Source organism: Mastacembelus armatus, chromosome 13 (genome assembly GCF_900324485.2).
Source record: "Mastacembelus armatus chromosome 13, fMasArm1.2, whole genome shotgun sequence".
NCBI lineage: Eukaryota > Metazoa > Chordata > Actinopteri > Synbranchiformes > Mastacembelidae > Mastacembelus > Mastacembelus armatus.
In genome coordinates this window covers 8,377,439-8,405,396 of record NC_046645.1, presented here as the reverse complement: position 1 = coordinate 8,405,396, position 27,958 = coordinate 8,377,439, and the positions used below count along the sequence as shown (strand labels likewise).

The window sequence follows — 27,958 nt, the reverse complement described above, 5'->3', positions numbered from 1 at the left end:
TATGGAGCCTTTCTCTAAAATAGCAATATATAGGTATTTTTAATCAGCAAAAGAATTTATGACCATCTCTAAAAATGTTCATTATCGGTTATCTCAGTGTCTATCTTTTCCATTCCTCTACCTGTCTTTGCCTCCACCTTCTCTCACCTTCTTTTTTTTTTTTCCATCTGTTCCTCTGCACCGCTGCATGCACCCCTTTCAACCATAATTTCAATTTAGCATTCAAGCCGTTCTGACGACTCGGAGGTGGAGAACATTATGCAAGACCCTCACCATCATGGTGGGCATGGCAATCACCACCACCATGGCCATGAGCCTCATGATGCATCAGACAGGGAAGCTGAGGGCGAAGACCGCCCCCACACCCCATCGTATTTGCGCCCCCCTGTGGCAGGAATGGCGCAGTCAGATTCAGGTTCAGACCCCAGTTTGTCCCAGAGCAGGAGTGTGGAGTTTGACTTGTCATCACTTGTCAGTCCTTCCAGGCCCAAGAGCCCCTGGGGTCTCTTTGACCCATACAACAATAATGAGGTAACACAAGGAGGTCCAGCCAAGAAACCTAGAGAGTGTAAAACAAGATCTGTATGGTTCAAGTGTGCTTTGAGGGCGAATTTCTTGTGTGCTGTAATGTGTTGAACAAGTCACCTTCAGGATGTGACAGCGTACAGGATTTATTTGCTTTATATAGTTTTTAAAAAAGGATTGATTTATGTTTATTTTCTTGTGATGTCAGTTGCTTTTTTGTTTTGGTGATAATGTTGAAAATTTATTTTCATAGTCATATCTATGTGGTAATATAGATATTATATATATTTCACTGATGTTTTTTTTTTTGTTTGTTTTTTTTTCTTTGCGTGTATTTTTAGGACCAAGACAAGGAGTATGTGGGTTTTGCAACACTACCAAACCAGGTACACCGCAAGTCAGTCAAGAAGGGCTTCGACTTCACGCTCATGGTAGCAGGTAAGACCTAGTTTGCACATAGCAGACATTTGATCTTAAGCCCAACCTTGGATTTGAAGAGACTGCTATTCACGCAGTCTTAACCTGACCTCTTTTTTTCTTTGTTGTTCTTTGTTTGAAGGGGAGTCTGGCCTGGGAAAATCCACCCTGGTCAACAGTCTGTTTCTCACAGATCTGTACAAAGATAGGAAACTGCTCAATGCTGAAGGTGAGGAAGCCACAGCTATTAATATATATATATTTTATTTATATATATATATATATATATATATATATGTGTGTTTGTTTGTTTTGTTTGTTTTTTTTTGCTTTGCCTGATAAATATTTGTTGTACAACAACATGTACATGTCATGCCTTATATTAAATGGTTTGTTTGTGTCCCTTCCCATAGAGCGAATCACACAAACAGTAGAAATCACCAAACACACAGTGGATATAGAAGAGAAAGGAGTCAAACTGAAGCTCACCATTGTGGACACCCCGGGGTTTGGGGATGCTGTAAACAACACTGAATGGTACAAGTCAAATATCTTGAATGTTTAAGATGACATGAGTCTAAATGAAACTATTAGTCTTCACAGAGCTCAGCTGGATGACTTCATTTAAGCTCTACTGTTGTAAAGTCATGTGCAGTTGTTGCCTCAGAGACTGAATGTCCTTTTGTTTCTGCTCTAGTTGGAAGTCAGTGGCTGACTACATCGACCAACAGTTTGAGCAATACTTTAGGGATGAGAGTGGCCTCAACCGCAAGAACATCCAGGACAACCGTGTACACTGCTGCCTCTATTTCATCTCACCCTTTGGCCATGGGTATGACAAAGCTGCAGAGCTCCTCTAGGGACAATTTGCCCTCACTATTTTTTTTTATTACTCTGAATAATGGAAGTGGGAATAGAAACCGTGTTACTGCAGTATGTAATGTCTGGCACTTGGTATCATAATCATAAAGAAAGCAGAAAAAGCATATTTTACCATAGGCTACCATCACTTTCTCTGAGGGGGGAAAAAAACATACATTGCAACATCTTCCATTATTATTCACAGCCTTTGTCCTGAACATGTAAATGTAAATATTTGTGTATCAGTATTTACTTGCCATGCATTCAGCCTCATAAATGTTTAATAGAGCAGGCTCTTGCCCAGTGTTGAAACAGTTCTCTACTGCCTCCAGGTGAGTTTACATCTGGTGCAGTACTTTCATTCTAATCAATTTGCTTGTGCTGAGTGCTGATGTGGTGCTTTTCAGCACATTTGTGCACATCCACTGTTCCACATCACTGTGCTCATTCAGGAACTATACCTCAAGGTGTCAAGTAATGCTGCAGTGCATTCTCAACGTCATTGTGATGGAGAAACTGCTCCCTCTGTTGATGAACATCAGTCATTACTCATCAGATGCCATGCCAAGAGGTCTATTCATGTCAAATCAATGTTGCACTCTTCCAAAGGAGATCAGGACTTGATACACAGTTGGGTCAAAGTAGCTCTAAAAATTAACTGTTTCAGATAAAGTAGCTGTTTCTTTGATCCCAATTGACTGCGAGTTTAAATATTATGAAAATATCTTTGAGACATAATGCTGACAGAGAAACATCTTAAATGGCTGATCATGAAAACTATATAAAAACATATTTCATCTGTAGGAGGAGTATAAATTCCCAAATAAAAAAACAACATATTTCAGTCATGTTGAAATACTGAATGTCCATTTGTTACATATAGACGGAGTATTGTGTTTTATAATCCTGAAAGTGTATGCTTTGTTTCTTTTCTAGCCTCCGACCTTTGGACGTGGAGTTTATGAAAGCACTGCATGAGAAGGTTAATATCGTCCCTGTTTTGGCCAAAGCCGACACACTCACTCCCAGTGAGGTCAAGAAAAAGAAGATTAAGGCAAGACTGATCTTTCTCTGAAGAGATGTATTGGTTTCATCAGTAGTAGTATTATTATTCACATTCACACTTTTACATTAGAAACACATTTTCAGTACATACTTTCCTATGTACATTTCCCTGCAGATTAGGGAGGAGATTGAGCAGTATGGTATTAAGATATACCAGTTCCCTGATTGTGACTCTGATGAAGATGAGGATTTTAAGCAGCAGGACCTTGAACTGAAGGTAAGGTCACATCAAGATGATCCACATATATAATGTAGTGACATTATAGTAAAATGTTCAGATCATACAATACATGACCTTCACAAATAGACCACTAGTAAGACTATATAATCTTGATGAGCAAAGCTTTCTTCACCCCTCTCACATCGTAAACTTGGAGGATTCCATTTTATTGCTCTGTGTTTGAGTAGCAGAGACGTAATCTGAATATTAATGGGAAGGTGGAAATCAAGCAAGTTAATTTTTAAATATTGAGTTAAAAGCTATTTATTGTTACTCCAAATGAGGTGAAGCAGTGATTAGAAAGTTAAGGAAAGATGATGGCAATAACAAGACAAAAGTGCTGAAGAGGCGAGTGTAGAAAGATAAAAACATCTACCACATCTGCACTGCACCACTTTCGGTACTGCACTGGTTCTTGACAACCAACTCATGCACACCCTCCCCTAGCAGATATTGTAGAAGCATGTCTTTAATTTTGTAAACCTTTTGTTCCCCCAACAAGGAAAGCATTCCCTTTGCAGTAATTGGTAGCAACACAGTGGTGGAGGCAAAAGGGAAGAGGGTGCGAGGCCGTCTGTACCCCTGGGGCATTGTAGAAGGTAGGTCCTATTCCAAGTTAAAGTTTGGTTTGTAGAAACAGGAGAAAGTGAAGTTTAATAATGATCATTTGCAGCAGCATAAGCCTGTATGTGGCATTTCATGTGCAATGACAGAGACTGTGTGCGTCTCATTGATCTTCCAGCCTTTTATTCACAGTTGCATGCATGGGAGCAGTATTTAAACATTAACAGTTTTTGAAGAATGCTAAATGTATTGTTAAAGGCTCTCTTTACACTGATTTGCAGTGGAGAACTCGGCACACTGCGACTTTGTGAAGCTGCGGAACATGCTTGTTCGCACACACATGCAAGATCTCAAGGACGTGACCCGGGAGACCCACTATGAGAACTATAGAGCCCAGTGCATCCAGAGCATGACCCGCATGGTCGTGAAGGAACGCAACCGCAAGTATGGTCACACTCAAGCAGGGTGTACACATACAAAAACACTTGCATAAATGAGTGAAGGGTGAAATATTGCATATAGCTATATATATAGCTATATATATATATATATATATATATTTTTTTTTTTTTTTTTTTTAAAGGGGTTTTCTTATATTAATCTTCACTTTGATGTGTAATGTGTTAATGATGGTTGCCAACAGCATTAGGTAGACAGGCAGGTGATTACACAGCACAGTGCAAAATGCAGATTTAAATTACTTTTGTGTGTTCAATGTGTGTTTTGTTCATTTTGGTTTTTCACATAACACCCTCATATGGAAGCTCGTCAACATATTCAGTAAAATAATTTTGAACCCCTTCAAAAAAACATCTATAAAATGCTGAACTTTACTACATGAATCTCTCTGCAGCAAACTAACCAGGGAGAGCGGCACAGACTTCCCCATACCTGTGGTGCCTGGAGTGACGGACGAGACAGAAAAGCTCATCCGAGAGAAGGATGAGGAGGTACGGCACCCTGACCGTGAGCTGGAGTCACATCACCACCAGCATGAGCATGAGCCAGAGCACAGTTCTGAACTCCATGAGCACAGAGACCCACATCCCAGCCCAGAGACACACACAGATCACATAGACGACGAAGCCCTTTGAGTGTCTTCAGCTCAGATAGTGTTTAAGCTTTGTTTGAAGAGCACTCACATCATGTTTTCTGAGGCTGACAATGAGTAGCCCCAAAAATATGAATCGGTGCAATTGTACATTCAAACCAACAGCTCCACTGTTCTCTCAGGCCTTGTGGATAGGAAAAGTGCTCAATGAGTACTATTTTGCACATACACTGCCCTTTAATGAACTATGCACATACTCATAGCGCTAGAGTTACATCCAGATACCCTGTGCCAGTGCAGTGCGAACACCTAAGACAAGCAATTATATTTAAGGGCTAAACACTGAAATTAGATGAACATAATTTTTTGTCAGAAAAATCATCAGACATCTAGCTTAGAAGGAATAATCTTAGAGGAAATGTTATTATATGAAGTGATCTTCCTTTTAGCTTCCAGACCCAGTCACTGATTATTTCCCAGTTAACTGAAGAATGAGCAGATATTCGTTATTGTGCATGGTATTAGTATTCATTAAAATCAAATTCATTCAGTCATTGTGAATTTGATTTGTGAAAAAGTGGTGAATTATCTCAGCTGTTTTTAAGATCCTTCCCTCTTCCCCAAGAAAATCCATTTATTTTATTAAATAAAGAGATAATTAATCCTGAGTTTCTGTTTCTGTTTAGTCCACATTAAATTTTGGTTAGAGATGACAATGCCACTCTTTCAATGTGTGATGGGAATGTGGAATCAGCCCATATACTATACTACAAAACATACATATACATCACAGCACAGTACACACACTATAGCACAACTGCAGACTGAGTGAGGCAGTGGTTCCCTGCAGTCTGTCAGCACAGGTCACGTGATCTAGAAACAACAGACTGCGTTATTGATTTGTTGTCTGTGCAGTCGTGGAAATAATTAGCATGCATGAAGGCTACAGTGCCTGTTGACATATTTATATCTCTATAAATTTAAAAATGAATGTGCTGCATCAAACTGTGGTAGTAACATTGGCCTCCTCTATCCCCTCAGTTGCGACGGATGCAGGAGATGCTGCAGAAGATCCAGGATCAAATGCACACTCAGAGAGATGCCTATTAGCAGAGGAAACCAGTCGTGCTGTGTATGTCTCTCACGCAGGAAACCTTTATTGATCTCTAGAACATTGACATCCCAACATGCCTCACTCAACCTCATCAACAGCATGTTACACATGGGTCAGGGACCTGCGAGAAGGTGGTAAGATGTTTTGGCATTTGCAGCTTAACAACACCCTTTATTCACCCCAGAATCTGTGACAACAGCACCACTGCTGCAAAAACACTCCAGCCTTTTCCACTTTATTGTTCTTTTCTGTCAAACCTATAAAATAACTTTCAAAAGGAACTTGTTTAATGTTTTTTTCAATAAATCTGTCTTGAGTCTGAGGGTTAGTTGACATATCTGAACTTTACCTAGTCACATGATCACAGGGTTGTTTTGTTTTTATTTTTTTACATAAGGTCTGATATGAGGTTTACATCCAAATACTGGGGGCCTACTCAGATTTTTCGAAGCACACTTTTCTGGTTCAAGCATTTATTTTTATCTCTATAGGTCAACAAGCATATATACTGTAATAATTTAATTTTCTATATTACTTGCGAACATTTTTTTCTACTGTCATTCATATTTTATGTATTGTTTTTTTTTAACTGCACCCTTTGACTCTGCTTGACATTGTGTATGGCTGCTTGTTTTATGTAGATTCAATTAAGCTAAATTTACTGTTGATTCATTGGGTTTAATTTTCATGTGTTTAGGTGTATATACATTTTGTTTTCCTCACTGTCTGCATGTTCATCATAGTTGCCACCTCTGCTGCCTGACAACATGGATGTTGGTGACTGTGCTCAATGCTGGCCAGTCTTAACTCACATAAGAAACCACTGCTTATGGTGTCTGACAGGTATGACAGACAGATCCTAACATTTAACATTCTGCAAAGCAGAACTGGTTCAATGTCGGTTCATCTCATATGTGGCTGTATCGTGGCAGAACCATCAACAGGTCACGTGTGTGTTGATGGCTTTGGTAAGACAAGACCCTTGTTTTGCATGAGGTGACATCCAAGAAAGGGGATGTGTCAAAAACCATGCAGTCTATTTATTTTTACATATGTTTTGTGAAGGTTGCTCACATCGCAGACCAATTTAGACGACATGAGGTTATTTATAAGGAATGAAATTATGTAGCTATGCAGCTGCCGGGAAGAAATATGTAGGAGGAATTTTTTTTTGGTTAGTTATGATGTTCACTTAAAGATCACATATTGGATCTGCTAACCTTAAAATTTATTTTTTAATCAAAGCCAACTCTGACAGACTTAATTGTCCTAAATTTAGTTTTTTCAAAGTGTGAATTTAGTTTTGTATTGACATGAAAAATATTGTTTTGGAATAATTTATCAGAAAAGTTGAATGAAGTTGATTATCTGGAAATTAGACGACTCTGCCATGTTTTGTAACCTTTGTTTAAAAAAAAAAAAAAAAAATTACATTCCTTGAGCTTTTTTCCCAGAGTCAGGTATTGGTTTTCTTAGTTGTTTGTTTTATATTAAATTTGACTTTTTTATTCTACTTTTTGGAGTATATTTATGTAATAAATGTATAAATAAAATCGGATGGAGAGGACAATATGTACAAATTCTAATATTGTAATAAAATATGAATTTTGTTTCATGTCTCCATCACACATTGGGTTTGTTGTGGAAAATTTAAGGCGAATTGAATGCTATGCCTTTATTTAAATAAATAAGTTCTCGCATTTTTAATCATCTAGTCCTAAATTAGATTTTTCGTCATTTGTGTGTTAGAGTTTCATTGTACTCAAAGGTTTGAGCGTCCAAGACTAAACTATGGCCCTCGTGTGTGTGTGTGCGTGTGTGTTGTTTGTCTGTGCGCGCGCCCGCGCGGACTCAGGGTTTGGCACAACTAATAGTTTTCAAAAACAGGTCTGTGTTGTTGAGTAGCCATCGCGGAGGACAGTCGAAGAAGCTCTTACAGACTAATTCATGATGACCTGCCATAGTAAGACTAATTTATAACGACCTGTAAAATGTTAGCGCAGGTTACGCTAGCATAATTTGTTAGCGACAGACGCCCAGGCTAACGCTAGCATGCTAGGGCTACCAGCTAGCTGAAGTTCATTTGCGTTATCCCATAATCTGACTAAAACCCTTTCGTTTTCGGTATATTGATTCATTCAGTCAATGCAGTGTCCATCGTAGTTACTCCTTCAGAACTAAATTAATTATTGGACTCTAGCTAACGCTACAGTGACAAGAAAAGAAAAGAAAACACATTGTCATGGTGAGTCTGAGACAGACGATATGTAGCAGGTGTTTCACATTTTTATGTCAACTTCATTTTTGACGCCAAAAGTGTGTGGTGACAAAGTAATGAAAATGGAGTCGACTGCGAAACCAAAAACCCATGGCGATATGAGATGCAATTGATTTATTTCCATTTAAAAACTTAAATGGTCTCCAACAAGCCCATTTAATTTCCAATTAAAAAATCAGCTGCAATTACTAAGTCACTTGTAGCTAGAGTAATCATTGTGGCTTTGTCGTCTTTGTTTTAACACGCACTTATATTCCTAATTTTTTAACACGCACTTATATTCCTAATTTTTATGTCGATATTTTCTCCATAAAACAAGATAGTATGATAAATAACTGACCAATCACGTGCCGCTAACAGACTAATTTATGACTTCCTTGTCTCCTCGTTCCACTCCTACGTGGGATGATTGACACATTTGATTGAGGTTGTTTCACCCATACACAGATTGCCGACGCTCACCATTTTGTAGAATTAATTGTGAATAACAGATATTTAGATATTTAGCCTTATGGCTAACGCCAGATCAGATTGTAGCCTTAGTAGCTTTTGCCGCTGTCTCCATTCCACAAGCTTGGTTCTGATTGGCTCAGTGGTCGTCATGGGAACGTTCACGTTTGGTGAGTTGATTGGTTTTCTAACGTCCGTTTCGGCCACTGGGATGAAAAATGAAACGAGCCTCTAAGTCAAAATAGGGAGATACTTTCTCAATATTCTGACTTGGTAACGAGAACTCGTGACTTCGTTACGCATGCCTTTCCATTGTCGGCCTTATTGTAGTAACGTCATGTAATACCCAATATTTTAAAGACTCGTGTTGTTGGCATAATTCAACAAGCATGTCTGCAATGCGCCTTTTGGCGCTGGTTTTGATTTGCCGCCATGTTTGTGAGGCATAAAGGTACACGACATCTGGTTGGTGACGTTTTCCTGTATGCTCCCAGGAATCATCAAACATGTTTGACATTTATGATCGAGGCCCCGACCCGATCAGGAGCAGTAAAATACTCGTGTTGACACCACACATTTGAGGATTGTTTAGACAAATCATCGGTCGATGGGAAATCTGGCATGAAATCGGACTTTAAAAACTGTGCCCATCAGAAGTCAGAATATTGAGAAAGTATGTTGTTTTTCAGAATATTGAGAAAGTATCTTATTTTGTCAGAATACTGAGAAAGTATCTTTTTTGTCAAAATATTGAGAAAGTATCTTATTTTGTCAGAATACTGAGAAAGTATCTTTTTTGTCAAAATATTGAGAAAGTATCTTGTCAAAATACTGAGAAAGTATCGTTTGTCAAAATACTGAGAAAGTCTTATTTTGTCAGAATTTTGAGAAAGTATATGATTTTTTTTGTCAGAATATTGAGAAAGTATCTTATTTTGTCAGAATACTGAGAAAGTATCTTGTTTGTCAAAATACTGAGAAAGTATCTTGTTTGTCAAAATACTGAGAAAGTATCTTGTTTGTCAAAATACTAAGAAAGTCTTAATTTGTCAGAATTTTGAGAAAGTATCTCGTTATTTTGACTTGCAAAGTCAGAATAAGGAGAAATTATATGCTTGTTTTGTCAGAATATTGAGAAAGTATCTTATTTTTGTCAGAATATTGAGAAGGTATCTTATTTTGACTTGCTAAGTCAGAATATTGAGAAAGTGTCTTTTTGTCAGAATATTGAAAAAGTATCTTATTTTTTGTCAGAATATTGAGAAAGTATCTTTTTTTTGGTCAGAATATTGAGAAAGTATCTTATTTTTTGTCAGAATATTGAGAAGGTATCTTATTTTGACTTGCTAAGTCATAATTTTGAGAAAGTATCTTTTTGTCAGAATATTGAGAAGGTATCTTATTTTGACTTGCTAAGTCATAATTTTGAGAAAGTATCTTTTTGTCAGAATATTGAGAAGGTATCTTATTTTGACTTGCTAAGTCATAATTTTGAGAAAGTATCTTTTTGTCAGAATATTGACAAGGTATCTTATTTTTTTGTCAGAATACTGAGAAAGTATCTTATTTTGTCAGAATATTGAGAAAGTATCTTTTTTTGTTAGAATATTGAGAAAGTATCTTATTTTTTGTCAGAATATTGAGAAGGTATCTTATTTTGACTTGCTAAGTCATAATTTTGAGAAAGTATCTTTTTGTCAGAATATTGACAAGGTATCTTATTTTGACTTGCTAAGTCATAATTTTGAGAAAGTATCTTTTTGTCAGAATATTGAGAAGGTATCTTATTTTGACTTGCTAAGTCATAATTTTGAGAAAGTATCTTTTTGTCAGAATATTGACAAGGTATCTTATTTTTTTGTCAGAATACTGAGAAAGTATCTTATTTTGTCAGAATATTGAGAAAGTATCTTTTTTTGTTAGAATATTGAGAAAGTATCTTATTTTTTGTCAGAATATTGAGAAGGTATCTTATTTTGACTTGCTAAGTCATAATTTTGAGAAAGTATCTTTTTGTCAGAATATTGAGAAGGTATCTTATTTTGACTTGCTAAGTCATAATTTTGAGAAAGTATCTTTTTGTCAGAATATTGACAAGGTATCTTATTTTTTTGTCAGAATACTGAGAAAGTATCTTATTTTGTCAGAATATTGAGAAAGTATCTTTTTTTGTTAGAATATTGAGAAAGTATCTTATTTTTTGTCAGAATATTGAGAAGGTATCTTATTTTGACTTGCTAAGTCATAATTTTGAGAAAGTATCTTTTTGTCAGAATATTGAGAAGGTATCTTATTTTGACTTGCTAAGTCATAATTTTGAGAAAGTATCTTTTTGTCAGAATATTGAGAAGGTATCTTATTTTGACTTGCTAAGTCATAATTTTGAGAAAGTATCTTTTGTCAGAATATTGAGAAGGTATCTTATTTTGACTTGCTAAGTCATAATTTTGAGAAAGTATCTTTTTGTCAGAATATTGACAAGGTATCTTATTTTTTTGTCAGAATACTGAGAAAGTATCTTATTTTGTCAGAATATTGAGAAAGTATCTTTTTTTGTTAGAATATTGAGAAAGTATCTTATTTTTTGTCAGAATATTGAGAAGGTATCTTATTTTGACTTGCTAAGTCATAATTTTGAGAAAGTATCTTTTTGTCAGAATATTGAGAAGGTATCTTATTTTGACTTGCTAAGTCATAATTTTGAGAAAGTATCTTATTTTGTCAGAATATTGAGAAAGTATCTTATTTTTTGTCAGAATATTGAGAAGGTATCTTATTTTGTCAGAACATTGAGAAAGTATCTTTTTTGTCAGAATATTGAGAAAGTATCTTGCTTGTCAGAATACTGAGAAAGTATCTTGCTTGTTAGAATACTGAGAAAGTATCTTATTTTGTCAGACAAAATATCTTTTTTGTCAGAATACTGAGAAGGTATCTTGTTTGTCAGAATATTGAGAAAGTATCTCATTATTTTCACTTGGAGGGTCGTTTTATTTTCCATTGACGGCAATAGCCTCAATATTTTTCACTATTTTGTGACATTTTATTGCAAAATTGCCCCCTCCCAATATTAAGCTGTCTGGTGTGTCTGCTCCAGTATAAAAAAAAGAAAAAAGAAAATGCAGTTTCAGGCATTTGTAAACATAAAACAATTTATTAAGTATCTTTTTTTAATAACTTTGTAATTATACATATTTCCCCAGCTTTTAACATGATACAGTTAGATCTAAATGCAGCCCAGTATTTACAGGCAATATACAACTTAAACTTTCTCCATAGGGAAAACGTGTGTTGTTGCTTCTTCAAGTATTTGAATCCGTGTTAACTTTTAACCCTGTTAACAAGTTGTTATGTTACAATATGATTTTAAAATCCATTTAAGACCATTTTCATAAAATCTGATAGTCCCTGCTCTGATCATATTGCATCACAACAAAAACAAAAAACATTTAGGAGTTAATACTTTCCATAGTGGCCAAATGTGCTAAACATGGGAAGAGGTCGTAGTCATTAACCCGATATACAGCACTGTACCTGGTCCCAGGGGCAAGGTGGCAAAAAAAAAAAAAAAAAAAAACCTATTATAAAATTTACACTGAACAGAAATAACGTTAGTCTCCAGATGAAACAAGCAACAGTAAATCTTAAAATACAAAATGTGTTTTAAATGTTACTTTACAAACATGATAGTTAATACATGTGATACCTTAAAGTAATCGCATATTTCTTTAAAAATAAAAAATAAGGTGGGGGGTTAAACTTCTGAAGAGTGCTCTACTCCATATCCTTTTACAAATGGGTACATTCAGATGAATTAGGAGGGCACATCATGTCGCTGTTCTGACAAGTGCTCTACTAAACTGCCAGTGTGCTGCACTCACCTGGCCAGCAGACTAACCTGTTCTCTATTCTATACAAAGAATTCTTTCACTAAGAAAGGACTGGGTTGGGCTGGCCAGGCTAGTGCTGCATAACTCAAATAAGAGAAATTAGTTTTCACAGCATTAGCTTTGAAAAAGGATACTCTTGAAATCAAACACGCATTAACTGTATTTATGTCAGGTATTTTCAGTGTGTACTCTGTATCCCAACCCAAAGTTATGGAGAGCAGAGCTTTGTGCCAAAAACTGCCAAATTCCTTTCTGCATCTTGATGTTGTCCATAGAGCAGATCAGACAGCAATGGGTCTTCCCTCTCAAAATAATCACTAAATTAACACAACATGGCGTGCATTCACAGCATGCAAACACACGTCCTACTATAATTCACCATACAAGACGGCACAAACTTTTTTTAAGGACCTTTTTAGGTATGCAATCAAAATCTCTAAACACCTAGCTCCCCCAACTCGGTATCACATTTGGCATTTGAACACACTGCTTGTGGAGTTTACATTTAGAGGGCATGTAGACCTAGAAACCAATCAAATTTTGCAATGTATCAGCATCTGTGACAAAAATATAACTTTATCCAAAATATGACCTTGTACTTGTACTTGTGCACAGTTGCCAGTATAGCTGAGAAATAGATACTAGAGAGAAGTAACTATTTGATTTGTCCTTTAATTATAACACTAAAAACCCAACACTGCTAAAGCTGTTCTTTAAGTTGCCTTGGTTTGACATCTTTTAGCATTACACATCACTGGAGGATTGCCTTTACCACCTCAAGGATAGCAGTACTATGTTGAACAGCTACAGTCAGCAGAGGGAGCTATTGCCTTATGCACCATCCCTGATGTCTGCAGCTCCTGTTCAGGGGGATAAATTCAGTCCACGATTTAGCTCCAACCCTGCAGCATGTGCCTCTGCTGGAGAGGAGGAGCTCCTCTAAATCACATTCCCAGTGTGCTGGTTATGGCGGGTCCAACACTCTGATCCCACAGTCACAACTCTCAAAAGCCAGTATAGCCTCTCCGGGTTGTGATCTAGTATTGGGTAATCCACAGCCGTCAAGCAGCTTAGGAACTAACTCGTACCTACATAAACACAGTCACAGGATGCTGTCTTTGACTGTGTTGTCAGCATTACATTTCCCTATCTGAAGCAGTTTCTATTAAGCTTGTGTGTAAATGACTATTGTTCCATTACATGTGATGATAGATTGCAAGTGAAAGTCTAAAACTGTGCATGTAGCCTGGCAAGTCCCAATTTCACTACCAAGACTTTAGGACACTGTGGTAGACTAATATTGAAAGATCTTTGCTGTTTGTTTTCAGGAATGTTCCCAGGTGTTTTTCAACAGCTGTTATGCTTAACGCACTGTAACATGCTCTGTGGATCAACGAGATGTCCAGCAGCTCCCCTGCCTTCACTGTCTGCGTGTTGCTGGCCTGACCTGAGGCCTCTGGTTCTTCCCTGTCACGGGGTGTCTTGGCCTGCAGTCTGGTGGTCCTGTTGGCAGTGTTCAGGCCAGCTTCAGAGTGCTGATGGGGAACGAGGGCATTGTCACCATTGTCACGGGGTTGAGCACTGTCTGACCAACTAGCTGCGGATGGTGGGTCATCATTTGGGTGCTCACTGTTGTCTGCTTGCCAATGATAGTCGCAGGTGGTTGGGTGGGTGTAGCACCTTTCACCTGAGCGTGGGCATGGTTTAATGCGTGGGTGATGTGACCAACCATAGCTGGCTGTGTAACAGCCACCGGTTGTGGATAGAGGGCAGGAAGATGCTGGCTCAGGTGAGCCACTGGGTGCACAGTGATGTGGCCAATGGGCTGGTGGCTGGTGGCTAACTGAACAGAGCTGGTGGTGGTGGAAGAAGCCAGATGGGTGATGTGTTTGTGACCCCCTCCTTGGATGACATGGTTGACTGCTTGGATGACTGAGGGATGGGACACTGAAGCATGGGCAATAACTGTGGGGTGGAGAGTTGGTGTGGTCACGATCTGTTTCTGCGTGGGGTTTAAGGGCTGACTCGGGATAGGTGGAGTGCTGGATGTTGTGCCTGTGAGTGAAGGTGGAGCTGCAGGATTGGATGCTGGCTGTGAAGGAGTCACAAGCAGTGGCTGAGGCTGCTGCAGAGGGGCTTTATTTTGGATGGATATGTGTTGAGTGATGATGGAGGTAGTGGTGGTGGCAGGTGTTAGGGTTGGGGTCTGTGTGGGTGGTGCAGTCTTGTGTAGCTCAGGTTTCATGGTTTGAGGCAAGGCAGGTAAGGCAGTCTGTGCTCTGGGCGGGGTCTCTTCATCTACGTCTTCGTCCATAATGTCTTCACCTTCTGTAACACCAGTACAGGAGCATTAACTCCATAGCTGCAATTGTGATTTTGCACATAGAGATATAATAATTAGACCCCGACTGATATGGATTTTTTTGGGCTGATACCGATATGAATTTAAAAAAAAAAAAAAAAAAAATCTGATCCGATACATAAACCGATATTATTGTGTATATTATAGTACGGTACCAGTTAAAAGTTTGGATACACTTGCACAGGCAATGGCATTTCAATTCATGTATCCAAACTTTTGACTAGTACTGTATATAGAATACAGAATACATAAACGCATTTTTAAAAAAATGTTAATATCGGCGACATATTCACCGATACTGTTATATCTGCGATAGGCTCATATTAACCGATAAAATCAGCAAAACGATATGTCAGTCGGGCTCTAATAATAATATTAATACAGGGGGAGGACTGCAGTGGCCCTTCCTCGACTGGTTACCTGAGGCAGTGGAGGTTGAGGCCTGGTCCTCCTCAGGCTGCACCGTCTGTCGCAGGACACGGTCGATCTCAATCACATCCATCCATTGGCTCAGCTCGTTCTTCAGCTCTGCTAATCGCTGCTGCGTGGCTATCTTCTCTCTGGCCAGTCGCTCCATGTCGTGCTCGTACTCCTTCTCTTTCCGCTTCAACGTCTGAAAGCAGAAGATGGTAGAAATGTTTTGTCTGCACAATAATAGACTGCAATATTCCATGGTACTGTGAATGTACACAAAGCAAATAGTTTATTAGATTCACATGTACAGGCTAATGAAATAATCTGGTACAACAGCTCCATAATAAATCCTGTCTTTGTAAAGTGCTTATGTTGTATATTGGGTTAGAGGAGCACTGATTCAGATGCAGGTGATATTTGTACTGCTACATGAATAGTTCCATTTACCTTAGACTTCTCCCCTACAATTCATAGGGAAATATACTTTTAACTTTAGTTACTACTTACTTTGCAGATGAAAAATATTAGTGATAATAGTAATAATACATTTTATTTATATAGCACTTTCTAAAACAAAGTGCAGCACAACATAAAATGGATAAGTTAGAAACATCTAAGACATACAAATAACAGTGCAGATACAGACACAGGCAAATACGCACGTATACGTTTAAGTACACTGACATGCATGCATCGCTTATACAATTAAACCACAAAGTAAAAGAAACATTTCTAAGAGTACAAAATACAATGAAATTTATGATGAATTATAGATTAAGTGTCCTGGTGGTATATAAAGTAGTTGAAATCAGTGATGTTTATACAGTAATTCATTAAAAAATACAACCCAGTAATTAAATACATAATATTCTTAAATGGACCAGACTGCACTATGAATACTTTTGGTACTTTATGTTTATGCATTCAATCAATTTTCTATATCACTTATTTGTATCAAGTGACGCTGGAGTCAATCGTGGGAGGAACCATAGTACCAAGAGAAAATCCACACAGACAGGGAGAACCTGTGAGTATATAAAGGTACCAGATCAACCAGCATTCAAACCCAGAACTAGTTACTGCACCACTACATCAGCCATATTCATTGTATTTCATTGCCAAACGAAGTAAAATTTTGAACTTTTAATTATTTTATCATTTTAGTATTGCTAGTTTAAAGGTAAAGTTCTGTAAACTCTTTCCACCATTGTCCACCCAGGTTAAACAAATACTTTATATTGTGCAGTACAACAGTCAGTTGGATCGTATCAAAACTTGCAAGGCCCGACTGTACAAAAAGAGCATCATCACAGACAATTAAACATGAAGCTCACGTCAGCCACTAAAGGAAGAGTGAGAATCTCAGGGACCGTTCACATCACGGCTTTTGTGCACTCAAGTTTATTTTTCAGCGGAGACATGCACTCAGAATATAGAGCGACTATTTTTCCAATCACGCTGATGCCGCAGCGAGATGAAAAAAAAGAGTCAACTTTTCAGAATGCAGCAAGTGCACCGGAGGTCATGTGACAAGAACCAACCAATCAGCCTCACCCTCTGTAACAACCTCCAGTTCAAAGTTCAGCAAGAATGGAGAAAACGCTGGTAATCCGTATACCTAGTTTTACAGTCTGTCAAGCTCGTTTTAGTTCGACACCAACAGGAGAAACAACGTCTAGAGACACTTAGGCGCAGAGTTTGTGATAACTGCTGAGCGATACATTGTTTTTACATGAATGCAAATCCATTTTGATTTATCCTGCAACTTCCTCGTCGTCATGCAGCACGTAGCTCATGGTTTCTAAGCAACGGCAAATGCAACTGGAGCACTTGCTTCGAAAGGAGGAGACACAGCGTGGTTGGCATTTTCCACGCCTTTTTAGACACGACATGTGAACGGCCCCTTATTAGTTCAACTATAAACCAATAAACCTCTAAAACGCCATGCTGCCTTCATGTCTGCCTATGTTCAGCTAATAATTTAACTGTAAACCTAAGACTTTAAAAACACTGCCTATGTGCAGGGAGCAGAATTACACAGCTACAATAGCAGGGGGAGGGAGGAAACAAGTATGGGCAGCAAGAGGTTTTTCCAGGCAGCGGCTCTGTATGACCCAGTTTCCACTAGCCTGTCAGCTGATGAGACAAAACCAAACAAACCTAGCTAGACTTCCATGTACACTGTAACAGCAGGAAAAGTTAAAAATGTATGAAAATATAAAAGGCAAAAAACATGTAAACACAAACACCAAGCCCCTAAAATACTCTCAGTACAAAACTTTTTTCCCCCCCACATAAATGGCTCTTGGCTAAAGCAGCACCAGCAAGATATAGTTACTGTTGGGAAACGCAAACATTACATATAATTTATTGTGTGTCAACTTCTGCTTGGTTAAGCTATTCAGCAGACTGTCTGGCCTCTTTAAGAGAGGCTAAAGGAAATGGCAGAGTGAAAACTGTGACCAGCAACCTGATGACTCAGGATTATAAAGCCTTTTTCCCCAAATGGTGGACTTCCTGTTACTGTTCAGGCCACCATGTCATTTGTTTGCGTGAGTGTACATGTGCAAGTCATCTTGTATGTGAGGGTGTGTGATCAGGAAAAGGTTATCTATATGTGTAAGCATGTTGTTGGTTTTGACTTCAGCTTTACTGTGTTTAAATGTGAGTAAGCTTTCTGCGTGGTCCATATCTACACTATAATATATGCACAAAAATGGCAAAGGGGGACAAAAGGGAGAACTTGTGTAGTTCACCATCCATCTCTTGTCTTCTAGGCAAAGTGGTCTGTGCTTGGGCTCTGTCCAACTGGGAATATTTTCAGTCAAACCCATTTTAGTTGGACAGAGGAGAGGTACGACAACAAGAAGACAATTAAACCCAATTACATCTGCGTGAACAAGCTGTTTATGTGGACGGCTGTCTAGTTATTAAGGTGAAAAGCAAGACTTAGAATTACAGGCCAATGGTGATAGATATTTAGGGGTTAAAAAAAAATCCCATATCTTGATACATATTATTTAAATATGTGTAATTAGCTATTGTCAGTTTTATCATATTAATCAGATTTATCAATTATCAGTCTGCTTTGTGTGTTTGTGTGCCTGTTTAATATGAAGTACTAAATTATATTAAAAATTGGTGGTTGAGTAAACCACACGTATTCAAGCATAGTATTCAGACAAGATGTTTTTAATTATTGCTTTTAGAACGAAATATAATATTGCGGGTATGCACTAAATTTTATAGCTTAATGAGATCAAATCGTATACTTATTAATGAATAAGATTATTTCTTACTATGTACTTAGAAACATCTGGACACAGATTAACTCGTGACCATCTGACAGCTGTCCTGCTCTCATCTAGAAGTGCTGAGGGTATCCATGTTTCAATCTGAACACATCAGCAGTGTCCTTGGTCTCAACACATCAAGTACTGAAATCCGCCTGTCTTTTGGGTTGTCATGGAAACAGCTGAAAACCTCTTAATGTTTCCTCAGTAACCCAAAAGACCATGCACAGCTTTGTGTGCCAAAGGTGCTATTTAGTTTTCTCTGCCAGTGCTCCAACATGTAAAGATTTAATGTAAAAGTATCTGGCCACAATCATAAAAACAGTTATTCACACTGATTCTGACACAGATACACAAACACTTATCTCAAAGGACTGTCAACGGAGTGAAATGTTACAAAGAGTGTACACAGCGTGTGACACGTGGACTAAAAAGGGTTGGCTGCCTCCCTTTTATCCTCATGCATTAGAAACCAGCCGTAGATGAGTGGCTCTACAACTGTGGATGCCAAAAACTATGACTCATGCAGAGACAGAACAAGGGTGGGGAGAAATGCTCTACAAACACCAAGACCCACTGAGCTGTCCCTGTTACAGTGCTAATAGTGGATAGCGTCAACGATAAGCTCGTCTTTCTGAAACAGCTAGTCTGAGATTAACCATGTGAATCTGATAAACAAGTCTTCAGCAGATGGATCCCACATGACTTCATTGCTGTGTTAATGTCACCAGGTTGGTAGGAAACAAGGTGCCAAGTACCTTTGTTTCTTTGCACATGGCCGCACCCCCTAAGCCTCTCCCCTCATCCTTCCACAGAGCCAAGGCCCCACCTCAGCCTTGTTTGTGTGTGAAACTCTACATCAGTACAGGGCTAACTGCATTGTGTGTGTGTGTGTGTGTGTGTGTGTGTGTGTGTGTGTGTGTGTGTGTGTGTGTGTGTGTGTGTGTGTGTGTGTGTGTGTGTATAAACACCACTCAAGCTCTGTCGCAAGCAATGCGCGGGCCGAGCACATGGCCCCACATAGAACGGGGAAGGGAGGGCAGCAGAACAGAGCAATACAAGCTGTACTCACTGACTTGCTTTTGCAGCAGTCGGGACAGACAGCACAAGGCTGTTTTCTTAAAGGGCCAGGAGCGCAGAAGGCCACGTTGCAGACATGCTGCTCAGCTTAGCTGACTGATCAGGCTTCTGCACACTGGTCTTGTGACAGTGTGGAAACCATAAACCCTTGTCTTTTTTTGCCTTCAAGCTGGAGCCGATAACTGCACGCAGTGCCTGGCTGTAACAATAAAAGGCTTGTCTGTGATAAAAATACCTACTTTTGCAAACTATTCCTTGCTTGTAAACTTGTGCTGCTCATAACTGGCCTAATGACCTTATCCTGGCTGAAAATTAACAGCTTGATGATCCAGATCATGCTACAGTGCAATCAAACAATACTGTTAGACTGCTCTGTGATAACAAATCTACACTGCACCTAATACTGTGGTGTGATACACTGTTATATTATAGTTCATATAACAGCTGAGATAACTTTTTCTTTTTTTAAAGAAAAAAGTACATTTATGTTCTACACAAAATTAACCATCAGATATTCAACTAGTGTAGACTTGAAACCATAAAAGAAGAAAACCAAGTGACTGTCACAAATACTAAAGCTCAGACTTTTAAGAATAGTGACCTTGACTGCTAAGGAAGTATAATTATATTTAATGTTCACAGCTAACTATGAAAATGTCAAAGCAATCAGTGCAACTGTGTTTTAAGGCAACTCTTCATGGGAAATATGCCATTTTGTGCACAAGGAAATGTCATTACGTGCTGAAAATATTTAAACATACGCTTCTTTTCTTCTATTCAGCTTATTTGTACATCAGGTTCCCCACCTGATGGTACGTTTCAGACTAGACATCTGGGGACGAGCAGTGGAGGAACAAGTTTAGTCAGCTTTAAGGGGGAAATGAAGCGCAAGTGGAGTAAACCGAGCCTTGTGTTTACAGCTCCATGTTCTCGCCCTGCTCCTGGCAGCTAAGCCTGGTGGTATGGCAAGTCCTGCCTGTTGCAGTGCTGGGCGGGGGCCCAGCACGGGGGGGTGACGTCACGCGGCTCAGGCTAGCCATGTGCTTGCTACTCATGTGGCCTTAAAAGCTCAGAGAGGCAGGACAGAGGGAGGGGGAGGAGAGAGGAGGAGCTCTGATGCATCAGGGCTTATTTTACAGCCCCAGCTTTTACAGCACCACTACAGCTCAGGAGAAAGCCTTTAGGAACAACATTCAGTAAATTAAAAGTAAAAACCCAGAGCCCAGTGTACGTCTTTAACACTACCAACTCCAGACACAAATGAAGTAAATGAATCTTTTCTACCTTTTCTGATCATAGTTGCTAAGATATTTTCACTTGAAATGAAACAAGGAAGTGGAACTTAAACTATGTCGCCACTGAGCATCATAATGACTTACTGTGGAAAACTGATAAACCAAGCCACAAAGACCACCACTATATGTGTACTAGAGATAAGCAAAATAAATCAAATGAGAAGTAGAGCCTAGAGCCTTTTTAACCCTTTCATGAGCTCTGTGTTCAAAGTCCCACTCAGACCTACAATATAAACTATTACAGGACGTATGTACAGCAAAGCTGATTGCTGGAAGGTTGTATTTTTTTGGACATCTGTGCAGAAAACTTATAAGCTGAGATTTGTTTCCTCTATTTGCTTTTAATAGAGCTCTTGTCCAGCTCAGCTGTTGACAAGAATAAAAAAAAAAAAAAAGAGGCAGGTCAGTCTGCCAGGCGAATACAACACACTGCACACACCGTGTTGCTTAATCACACAGGGTGGTGGTGACAAGCTCTGCACCCACGCTGTCCTAGTTTCCCTTCAGTATCCATGCACAGAAAGGAACAACCAGACTGCTGCCATTTAGAGCATCAAATCAGCAGCACATGGTCATCTGCAGAATTTACATGAATAGATCTGCACCACAGTTATATAACAGGGATATGAACAACTACAAGGTGGAGTCCTCAAACAGAGACCTTAAAAGCTCATAACAAACCGTGCACACCAGATGCTGCTGCTTAGCATAACCATACAAAGGAACCACCATAAGTAATTATTATGCAAGCCTAATATCAAATTCTAGGAAGACATGTACAAATACACATACAATAAAAACGGATCTGCCAGCTTATATGCATATTAATTATACTAGGAAGCATGTACTGTACCTGATTTATGTAAATGCAATTATAACCACAAAACAAAAAATGTGATAGCCATTGTTACACCACAACAACCAATACAAAGCTGGGCCTATGGGTGAACTTGTGTGTCTAGTTTAAAACTGTGACCCTACAAGGATTATCTATAGGAAAAGAAAGAAATGACTCACAGTAAACACTGACATACATAGTAGCACAGTCACAATCTGAAGGAGTTTAAACTAGGCCAGTGATGAACCTTTGACCCAGCACTTTAGAACAAGGATACTCTCACTGTACGTGCCACACATGCACACAGTGAGTCATTTCCAGACATGGCACATATTCTCAACATGAAACGCAGAGTCAGTGCTACAAACGTTAGAGTCCTCAGTAAAAAATAATCTAAATACTGACAGATAAAAGACACCAAATGTTAGAAAAAGCAGAATGGGACTAGAATCAATAAGAAAGCCAACAAGATGAAGCTGGACATATTTTCCAAAACATTTAAATTCTATTCAAGAAGATAAGAAGCAGACCTATGAATAATGAAAGTAACTAGTTGCAGCCCTATATCTAACCATGACTTGTTGAAGAAAAAAAAAAAAAAAAAAAAGTATACCAATGTTACATCCAGCTTAGACCCAACAACTGTGATCACTCTTTCCTATTTTTTTTAACAATTGCTCCTCCTCCTGTACCTCACACTGGAGCTTCTTTTGTAGTGTGGCTTCTAAAGAATGGAGGCATCACTGCTTGGTAATCATGAGTGGCAATAAACAAGTAGAAACAAGTCTTTGCAAACTTCCTAGATATCAGACGATGGTAGTACACAGGCCGAAGGTCAGTAATATTTCCCAAGTTAGAATATTTTGTCTACACTTGCATACATTATTAAAAAAAAAAAGTTTGTGTAGCATAGTTGCTTAACCACAGGTCTTTGCTGAAATTAAACAATCACTATTAGTAAAACACACTTGTCTTCACACCAATAACCAGCATTAAGCCACATCTGTCCCAGTTAAAACTGCAGATGACAATAAAAAGGGGACCAAGCCTTCCAAGCACTCATCCAAGCCTCCTCAAATGAAACAACTGAAACCATTCATGTTATGATAATAAAAGATGATATGAATTATGATTATGAACAGACTCCACCAGACATCTAGCTACCATTTGATCATTCACAAACTTTACACAGTTAGCAGTAAGAAAAACCACATCACCACATGCTTACCTGAATGTATCTCAGAGCACTTCTTAGCACACTCAGATTGGAGGTCTTCTTCTCATCAATGTTGGGGATGTTCTTTTTCAGCGTCTCAAAGCACTCCTTCAAGTGTGCTCGTCTGACCAACACAAGACAAACAAGGGACTTGAGACAGAAATAATAAAGCCACATTTGGATTTATTTTAGTAACAGGTGAACAAAGTTTTTCAGGTAGTGTGGTTGATGGAAGGTCAATAAGCAAAGCCATCAGTCAGAGAACAGAAGCTACTATTATTATTATTATTATTATTATTATCAATTCTTCTTGTTAAAACCTAATAAAACAACATCAAACCTGTCCCTCTTTAAGGAGGCTCTAAGGTAGACAGGTTAAACCCACCTGTTTTTCTCAAGCTTGTTATGTACTTCTCTTGTGCCTGCCCTGCAAAAGCACAGATGAGAGCACAGTAAGAATTTGGAGTCTAAAAAGGTCAACTTTAAGATGAATAATCGATACCAACCAGAAACCAGAAGAGTTTTCTTGCAGATAGTTTTTTGACTGATATTATCATCAGTGTCTAATTTAAAGTAGATTTTATCATGTGAGCTGAACCATCATACCTTAACACGTATACAAAGTATACTTTCTGATAAAATGGTCTTAGTTTAGTGCTTAAAAAAATATTTTAAAATAATTTTTACTTGTGCTTTTGGATGATTTTGAGGGCTGCAGGTCAATCATATTTGATTTTAAAAATACTGATCCACTGAGAAATATTACCAGATCTGTTAGAAACAATACTCCAGCCCTTTATCACTTTAATTTGGACTTACCCTCCCGGCTTCTTCTTGTTGTCTAAGTGGCGGCCGTCATCAGGAGGGCTCCCCCGGCTAATGGGGCTGTTCTGTAGAGGAGCCTGCTGGAGCACAGGGCCCGACTGTGGGACTAAGGCATGTTGCTGTGGGGGGGAGATGATGGAGCCAGGATAGCACTGGACCAGCTGTTGGTGTGTCTGCTGCTGCAGTTTAGTGTTGTTAGTTTGGGTGATGAGCTGGTGATGGTGATAGTGTTGGTGGTTCTGTATTGGCTGCGTGTGGCTGGTGGTCAGCACAGAGGTCGGGTGGTCGGGTTTGGGGTGAGGAGAGCGTGACAGCGGTGCAGCACTTTGCTCCTGGGGGGAATGAGGGTCTCTTCTTGGGGAGGCCTGTACAGGAGCAGCTGGAGGGGAGAGTGTGGTGACAGGTAGCGTGGGCGAGCCTGTAGGGTTGGGGCTGACCACAGGGATGGGGATGACGGTGATGGGCATGGAGGAGGGAGGCAGACAGGATGGTATGGCAGCTGGGCGACATTCAGCACGGCGCTCCTCTGATTTAGAAACATTGTTGATATGAATTGTTGAGTTGTACTTCCCGCCAGTGTACCGCTGCTCTGTCAGCTGCTCCAGACACAGCTTTTCCTTTAATTCATCCTCTGGGGGAACAAACAAGACAAGTTAACAGAACAAATTCCAAGTTTCTTTCTGTAACACACAAACCCAGGGGGAAAGTCAAAAGTTTGAACTTTGAAACGCATGAAGATATCAGTAAAGCACAGCAAAGAAGTTGTTACTCTGATGGATCTACATGTTGCTTTATTATTATCCCTGTCCCAATCCTGGAGCTCTACATCCTTAAGAAAAAAAAACAAGGCTCTTACCTAGGGAAGTCCTATCATCAAAATATATCTAGCACACCTTTTTACTAGAAACCAGGTTTCCTCTGTCAAGGATGGATAATATAACAGGATGCATGTTGCAAAGAGTGAAATAAAAACTCATTTAGGAAGCCAACTGTTTCTGGGGAGCACTACTGAATTTGTGCGAGTGAAGAAAAAGGCCATTTTGGAGCCTGCAGTTTGTGCTGCTTTTGGGTTAAGTTGAAGAATTCACCACTTTCTGAACATATTTGCCATTTAAAAAACATGTGTAAAACATGGAGGACACCTTTCCATTTCTAAATAGCTCTGGAGAACATTTTCATGGGGTCAGACAGTCCATTCAGTCTCTGTGTGTCGGCCCTGGAATAGACAGGTGATCTGTCCAGGGTATACCTCCCGCCTCTCGCCCAGTGTCAGCTAGGATTGGCTTGAGGCCCCTCGTGACTCAACAGGATAAGCATTTCATTGTTCATTTCATGTATGATTGGATAAGGAGTCCAGTATATCACTTTTTGCTGCATTATTTTACACTGACAAATAATTTCTTCAAATTAAAAAAAAAAAAAAAAAAAAAAAGCATGGCATTCTGGTATTCACCAGCTGTTGTAAGATATGACATGCCCTTATGTTATGAGAGACTGTCAAGTGTCTTTCCTGAGAGAAAACCTATGAAGAGCTCATAAAAACAAGAGGGTGTTCTATAGATATTATATAACCACAGCAGCACATAGACGAGCACTGGCCTACTTTCCTCTACACAGTGACCTGCTCTACAGTAGCAGAGGAGGAGGAGGAAAGACTGTGCCCTTCCTATGCAGCAAGCTGGAAGAGCTCAGAGGGGGAAGAAGCAGGAGGTCTCACTCTGAGCGGTTTTGAATACAGCTAATGGCTTTATTAAAGTTAGAGGGCTGAACTAATTCTTCCATCCATCCATTGTCTATACCCGCTTATTCCTAACTAGGGTCACAGGGATCTGCTGGAGCCTATCCCAGCTCTCTTTGGGTGGAAGTCAGGGGTACACCCTGGACAGGTCACAAGTCCATCACAGGGCTGAACTAATTCTTCCATTTAGGTTACAAAATAAGTTATGTGTTGTCAATGTTTATTGACAGCGTACTACACTATACCTGCAGTAACATCCTCTTCATAAACAATCTTTGGTAGGGGTTGCCCGGCACGCACGTGGTGAAAGGGGCGGGGCCAGTCCTACTGTTACCATGTGGGGGCGTGACCACATGTTACGCGTCATCGACAGACATTCAAAGCGCTCCACGAGTGCCTCGAAGGCCAAGGAGGGTTGTTTTTTTTTTTTGGTCAGGAGCTCGTGGGGGACAGGCTCTAGACAAGCAGAGGAAACCCTTGAGCTCCACAGTGCCACAGGACTACAACAGCCTACATTTTACAGCAGCGGGTGTGATTGAGAAGCACAGATGCACGTAGGGGAAGCCTGAAAGTCACGGTCACCTGATCTCTCGTGCGAACGATGTCAGGCCATTATTTAAAACATGGCAATCCCCTGCGCCACCGCCCATCGCCAGCCACCCCATGTTTGGTTTCTTCTTTTGGTTTTAAATATTTGTAGCACAGACAGTCAGAAATACACTGACGAAACAAAACCAGAGAAGAGTCGGAAAACTTGACATGATGCTGCTGTTGCATATAAAGAACCTCGTCTATGCAGCAGGTTTCAGTGCAGTAACTCGGGATACTGCAGCAGCCCCTGTACAGCTATGAATTTATAGCTTTAGTTGAACATGCAAACGGTTCCAGCAGACAAACCGAGAGCCGACCAGTCTACATCAAAATGAACCCGAAAGTAAAACTAAAATGTCATCGACTCATCAAGACACATCCCGTCCTGTAACTTGGTTAGTGATCGTATTTTTTAAAGCACCAAACCGGTGACGTGCGTGGCGTTAATTAGTTCATGAATAGGAAAAGCTCCGACACATCTTTAATCTTTGCCTAACTCAGAAAATAAATCTTTCAGAGACACGTCTCACTGAGCGGCTGAGTAAGAAAACAATGAATATTTCCTGGTTACCTAATGCTGGAAAAAGTCAGTCGCTATTTCTACAAAAAATACGAACTTACCACGTGCTTTTTGTTGTTGCTGGGCTTGCAATTCCAAAAACCTGGCTGCTTCCAGGAGCGTTTCGATGCTCATGTCTGTCCGGTTGGAAAGACTGTCTCTTTATTTGTAAAAGAAAGGCGATAACGCAAACGAGAGAGACGCCTGCGTACTACAGGGAGAGGTTCCCAGTCTAAAGCTGCTGAAAAGGGTAATCGGACACCCCCTCAAGAGAAACTCTAGCACTTACGTAGACTGAGTTACAAACAAGATGGCGCTCAAAGTAGTAGGAACAAATAAGGTTTGTAAATGTGCCCGCCCACACACGCACTCCCTCCCGTGCACTTTCCAGAGGACATGGCAAAACACGGAGGGGGAAGTGGACGGCTCTAACTGTGCCATGCGGCTGAGTCACGGCAGTGAACAGTCTGACCGCTGCTCATCTGAGAGAAACGTAACAAAAGTCACAGCAGATAACGCCTCGCGCTGCGAAAAGCCATGTGTCGCCTAGCAACCGCTTTAGCGGAACAGCTACAGTTCGCGCCCAGAAATAGAAACGTTTCACGCTGTTCTGTTTCTATCTGATCAAATCTAACACTGGTTGACCGTCTAGCGCCATGTCAGTATGATCGCTGACAGGTGTCTCCGCACATTTAACCACCAACCAGCGTGGATACAAGCAAAGCAGTTTTTATACTGTCTCCCCTGTACCTTGTCTAAGGGCTTCTCTGGTCAGACAGGGAGATATTTACACTAGATAAATATATAAATATACTTATTTTGCATATAATACAACATACAATCAACAAATAGGTTACATATTCTTTCATAGGTGAAATTTGGAAGATGTATTGCCTAGTATTAGTTGATTTTTAAGCTGCAATATACAAGTGACATACATGTAGTGCCTCAAAATGTATAATCTGGTGTGTTCATCTATGCTATACTAAAATTAGTACTTTTGATACTTTAATGTTTTGTTGGTAGTATGTTTTTCTTTATGTATGCAGACTTTTAAAGCATCTCTACACTTTGGTATCATTATTTAAATGGCTTCACAGCTGCACATAAGGCAACAAATTAAGGTCACATAGATGTGTTTGAGGTAGAATACAGATTAGTGGCTATATATGCTGCAGTAGCACAGCATTGGTTGATTGTAAAGCTGATCTATATCTTCAATTCATATTCTGTTTTTCAATTAATTATTTCATATCTAAAATGATAGAAATGTGTCTATCAATCAATTGACTACTCAAGGCATTTTTTGTTT

The 27,958-nt window shown here is 39.4% G+C and overlaps 2 protein-coding genes across 6 annotated transcripts in view; one reads left to right on the top strand and one right to left on the bottom strand.

The window, feature by feature from the left end:
• septin4b (septin 4b) overlaps positions 1-7,445 on the top strand; it is a 37,383-nt gene extending 29,938 nt beyond the window's left edge. For 2 of the 5 annotated variants that reach the window (XM_026333781.1, XM_026333791.1), the window contains 10 exons: positions 867-963; positions 1,085-1,171; positions 1,356-1,479; positions 1,640-1,774; positions 2,740-2,857; positions 2,984-3,085; positions 3,591-3,687; positions 3,934-4,096; positions 4,506-4,602; positions 5,745-7,445. In XM_026333781.1, coding sequence (XP_026189566.1) covers positions 867-963; positions 1,085-1,171; positions 1,356-1,479; positions 1,640-1,774; positions 2,740-2,857; positions 2,984-3,085; positions 3,591-3,687; positions 3,934-4,096; positions 4,506-4,602; positions 5,745-5,813 — 1,089 coding nt within the window. In that variant the 3' untranslated portion in view covers positions 5,814-7,445. Of the gene's footprint in view, positions 1-219; positions 532-866; positions 964-1,084; positions 1,172-1,355; positions 1,480-1,639; positions 1,775-2,739; positions 2,858-2,983; positions 3,086-3,590; positions 3,688-3,933; positions 4,097-4,505; positions 4,747-5,744 lie in introns of those variants that run through there. The other 3 variants (XM_026333771.1, XM_026333757.1, XM_026333765.1) reach the window with 2 other exon arrangements.
• Positions 7,446-11,685: 4,240 nt separating this feature from the next.
• Positions 11,686-27,082, bottom strand: mnta (MAX network transcriptional repressor a). The gene is made up of 6 exons (XM_026298467.1): positions 26,709-27,082; positions 23,753-24,389; positions 23,319-23,360; positions 22,946-23,057; positions 15,218-15,410; positions 11,686-14,763 (listed from the first exon to the last, which is right to left on the bottom strand). Exons 1-6 carry the CDS (start codon positions 26,779-26,781, stop codon positions 13,952-13,954), a joined length of 1,869 nt encoding a protein of 622 aa, XP_026154252.1. The 5' UTR covers positions 26,782-27,082; the 3' UTR covers positions 11,686-13,951.
• Positions 27,083-27,958: the final 876 nt, after the last annotated feature.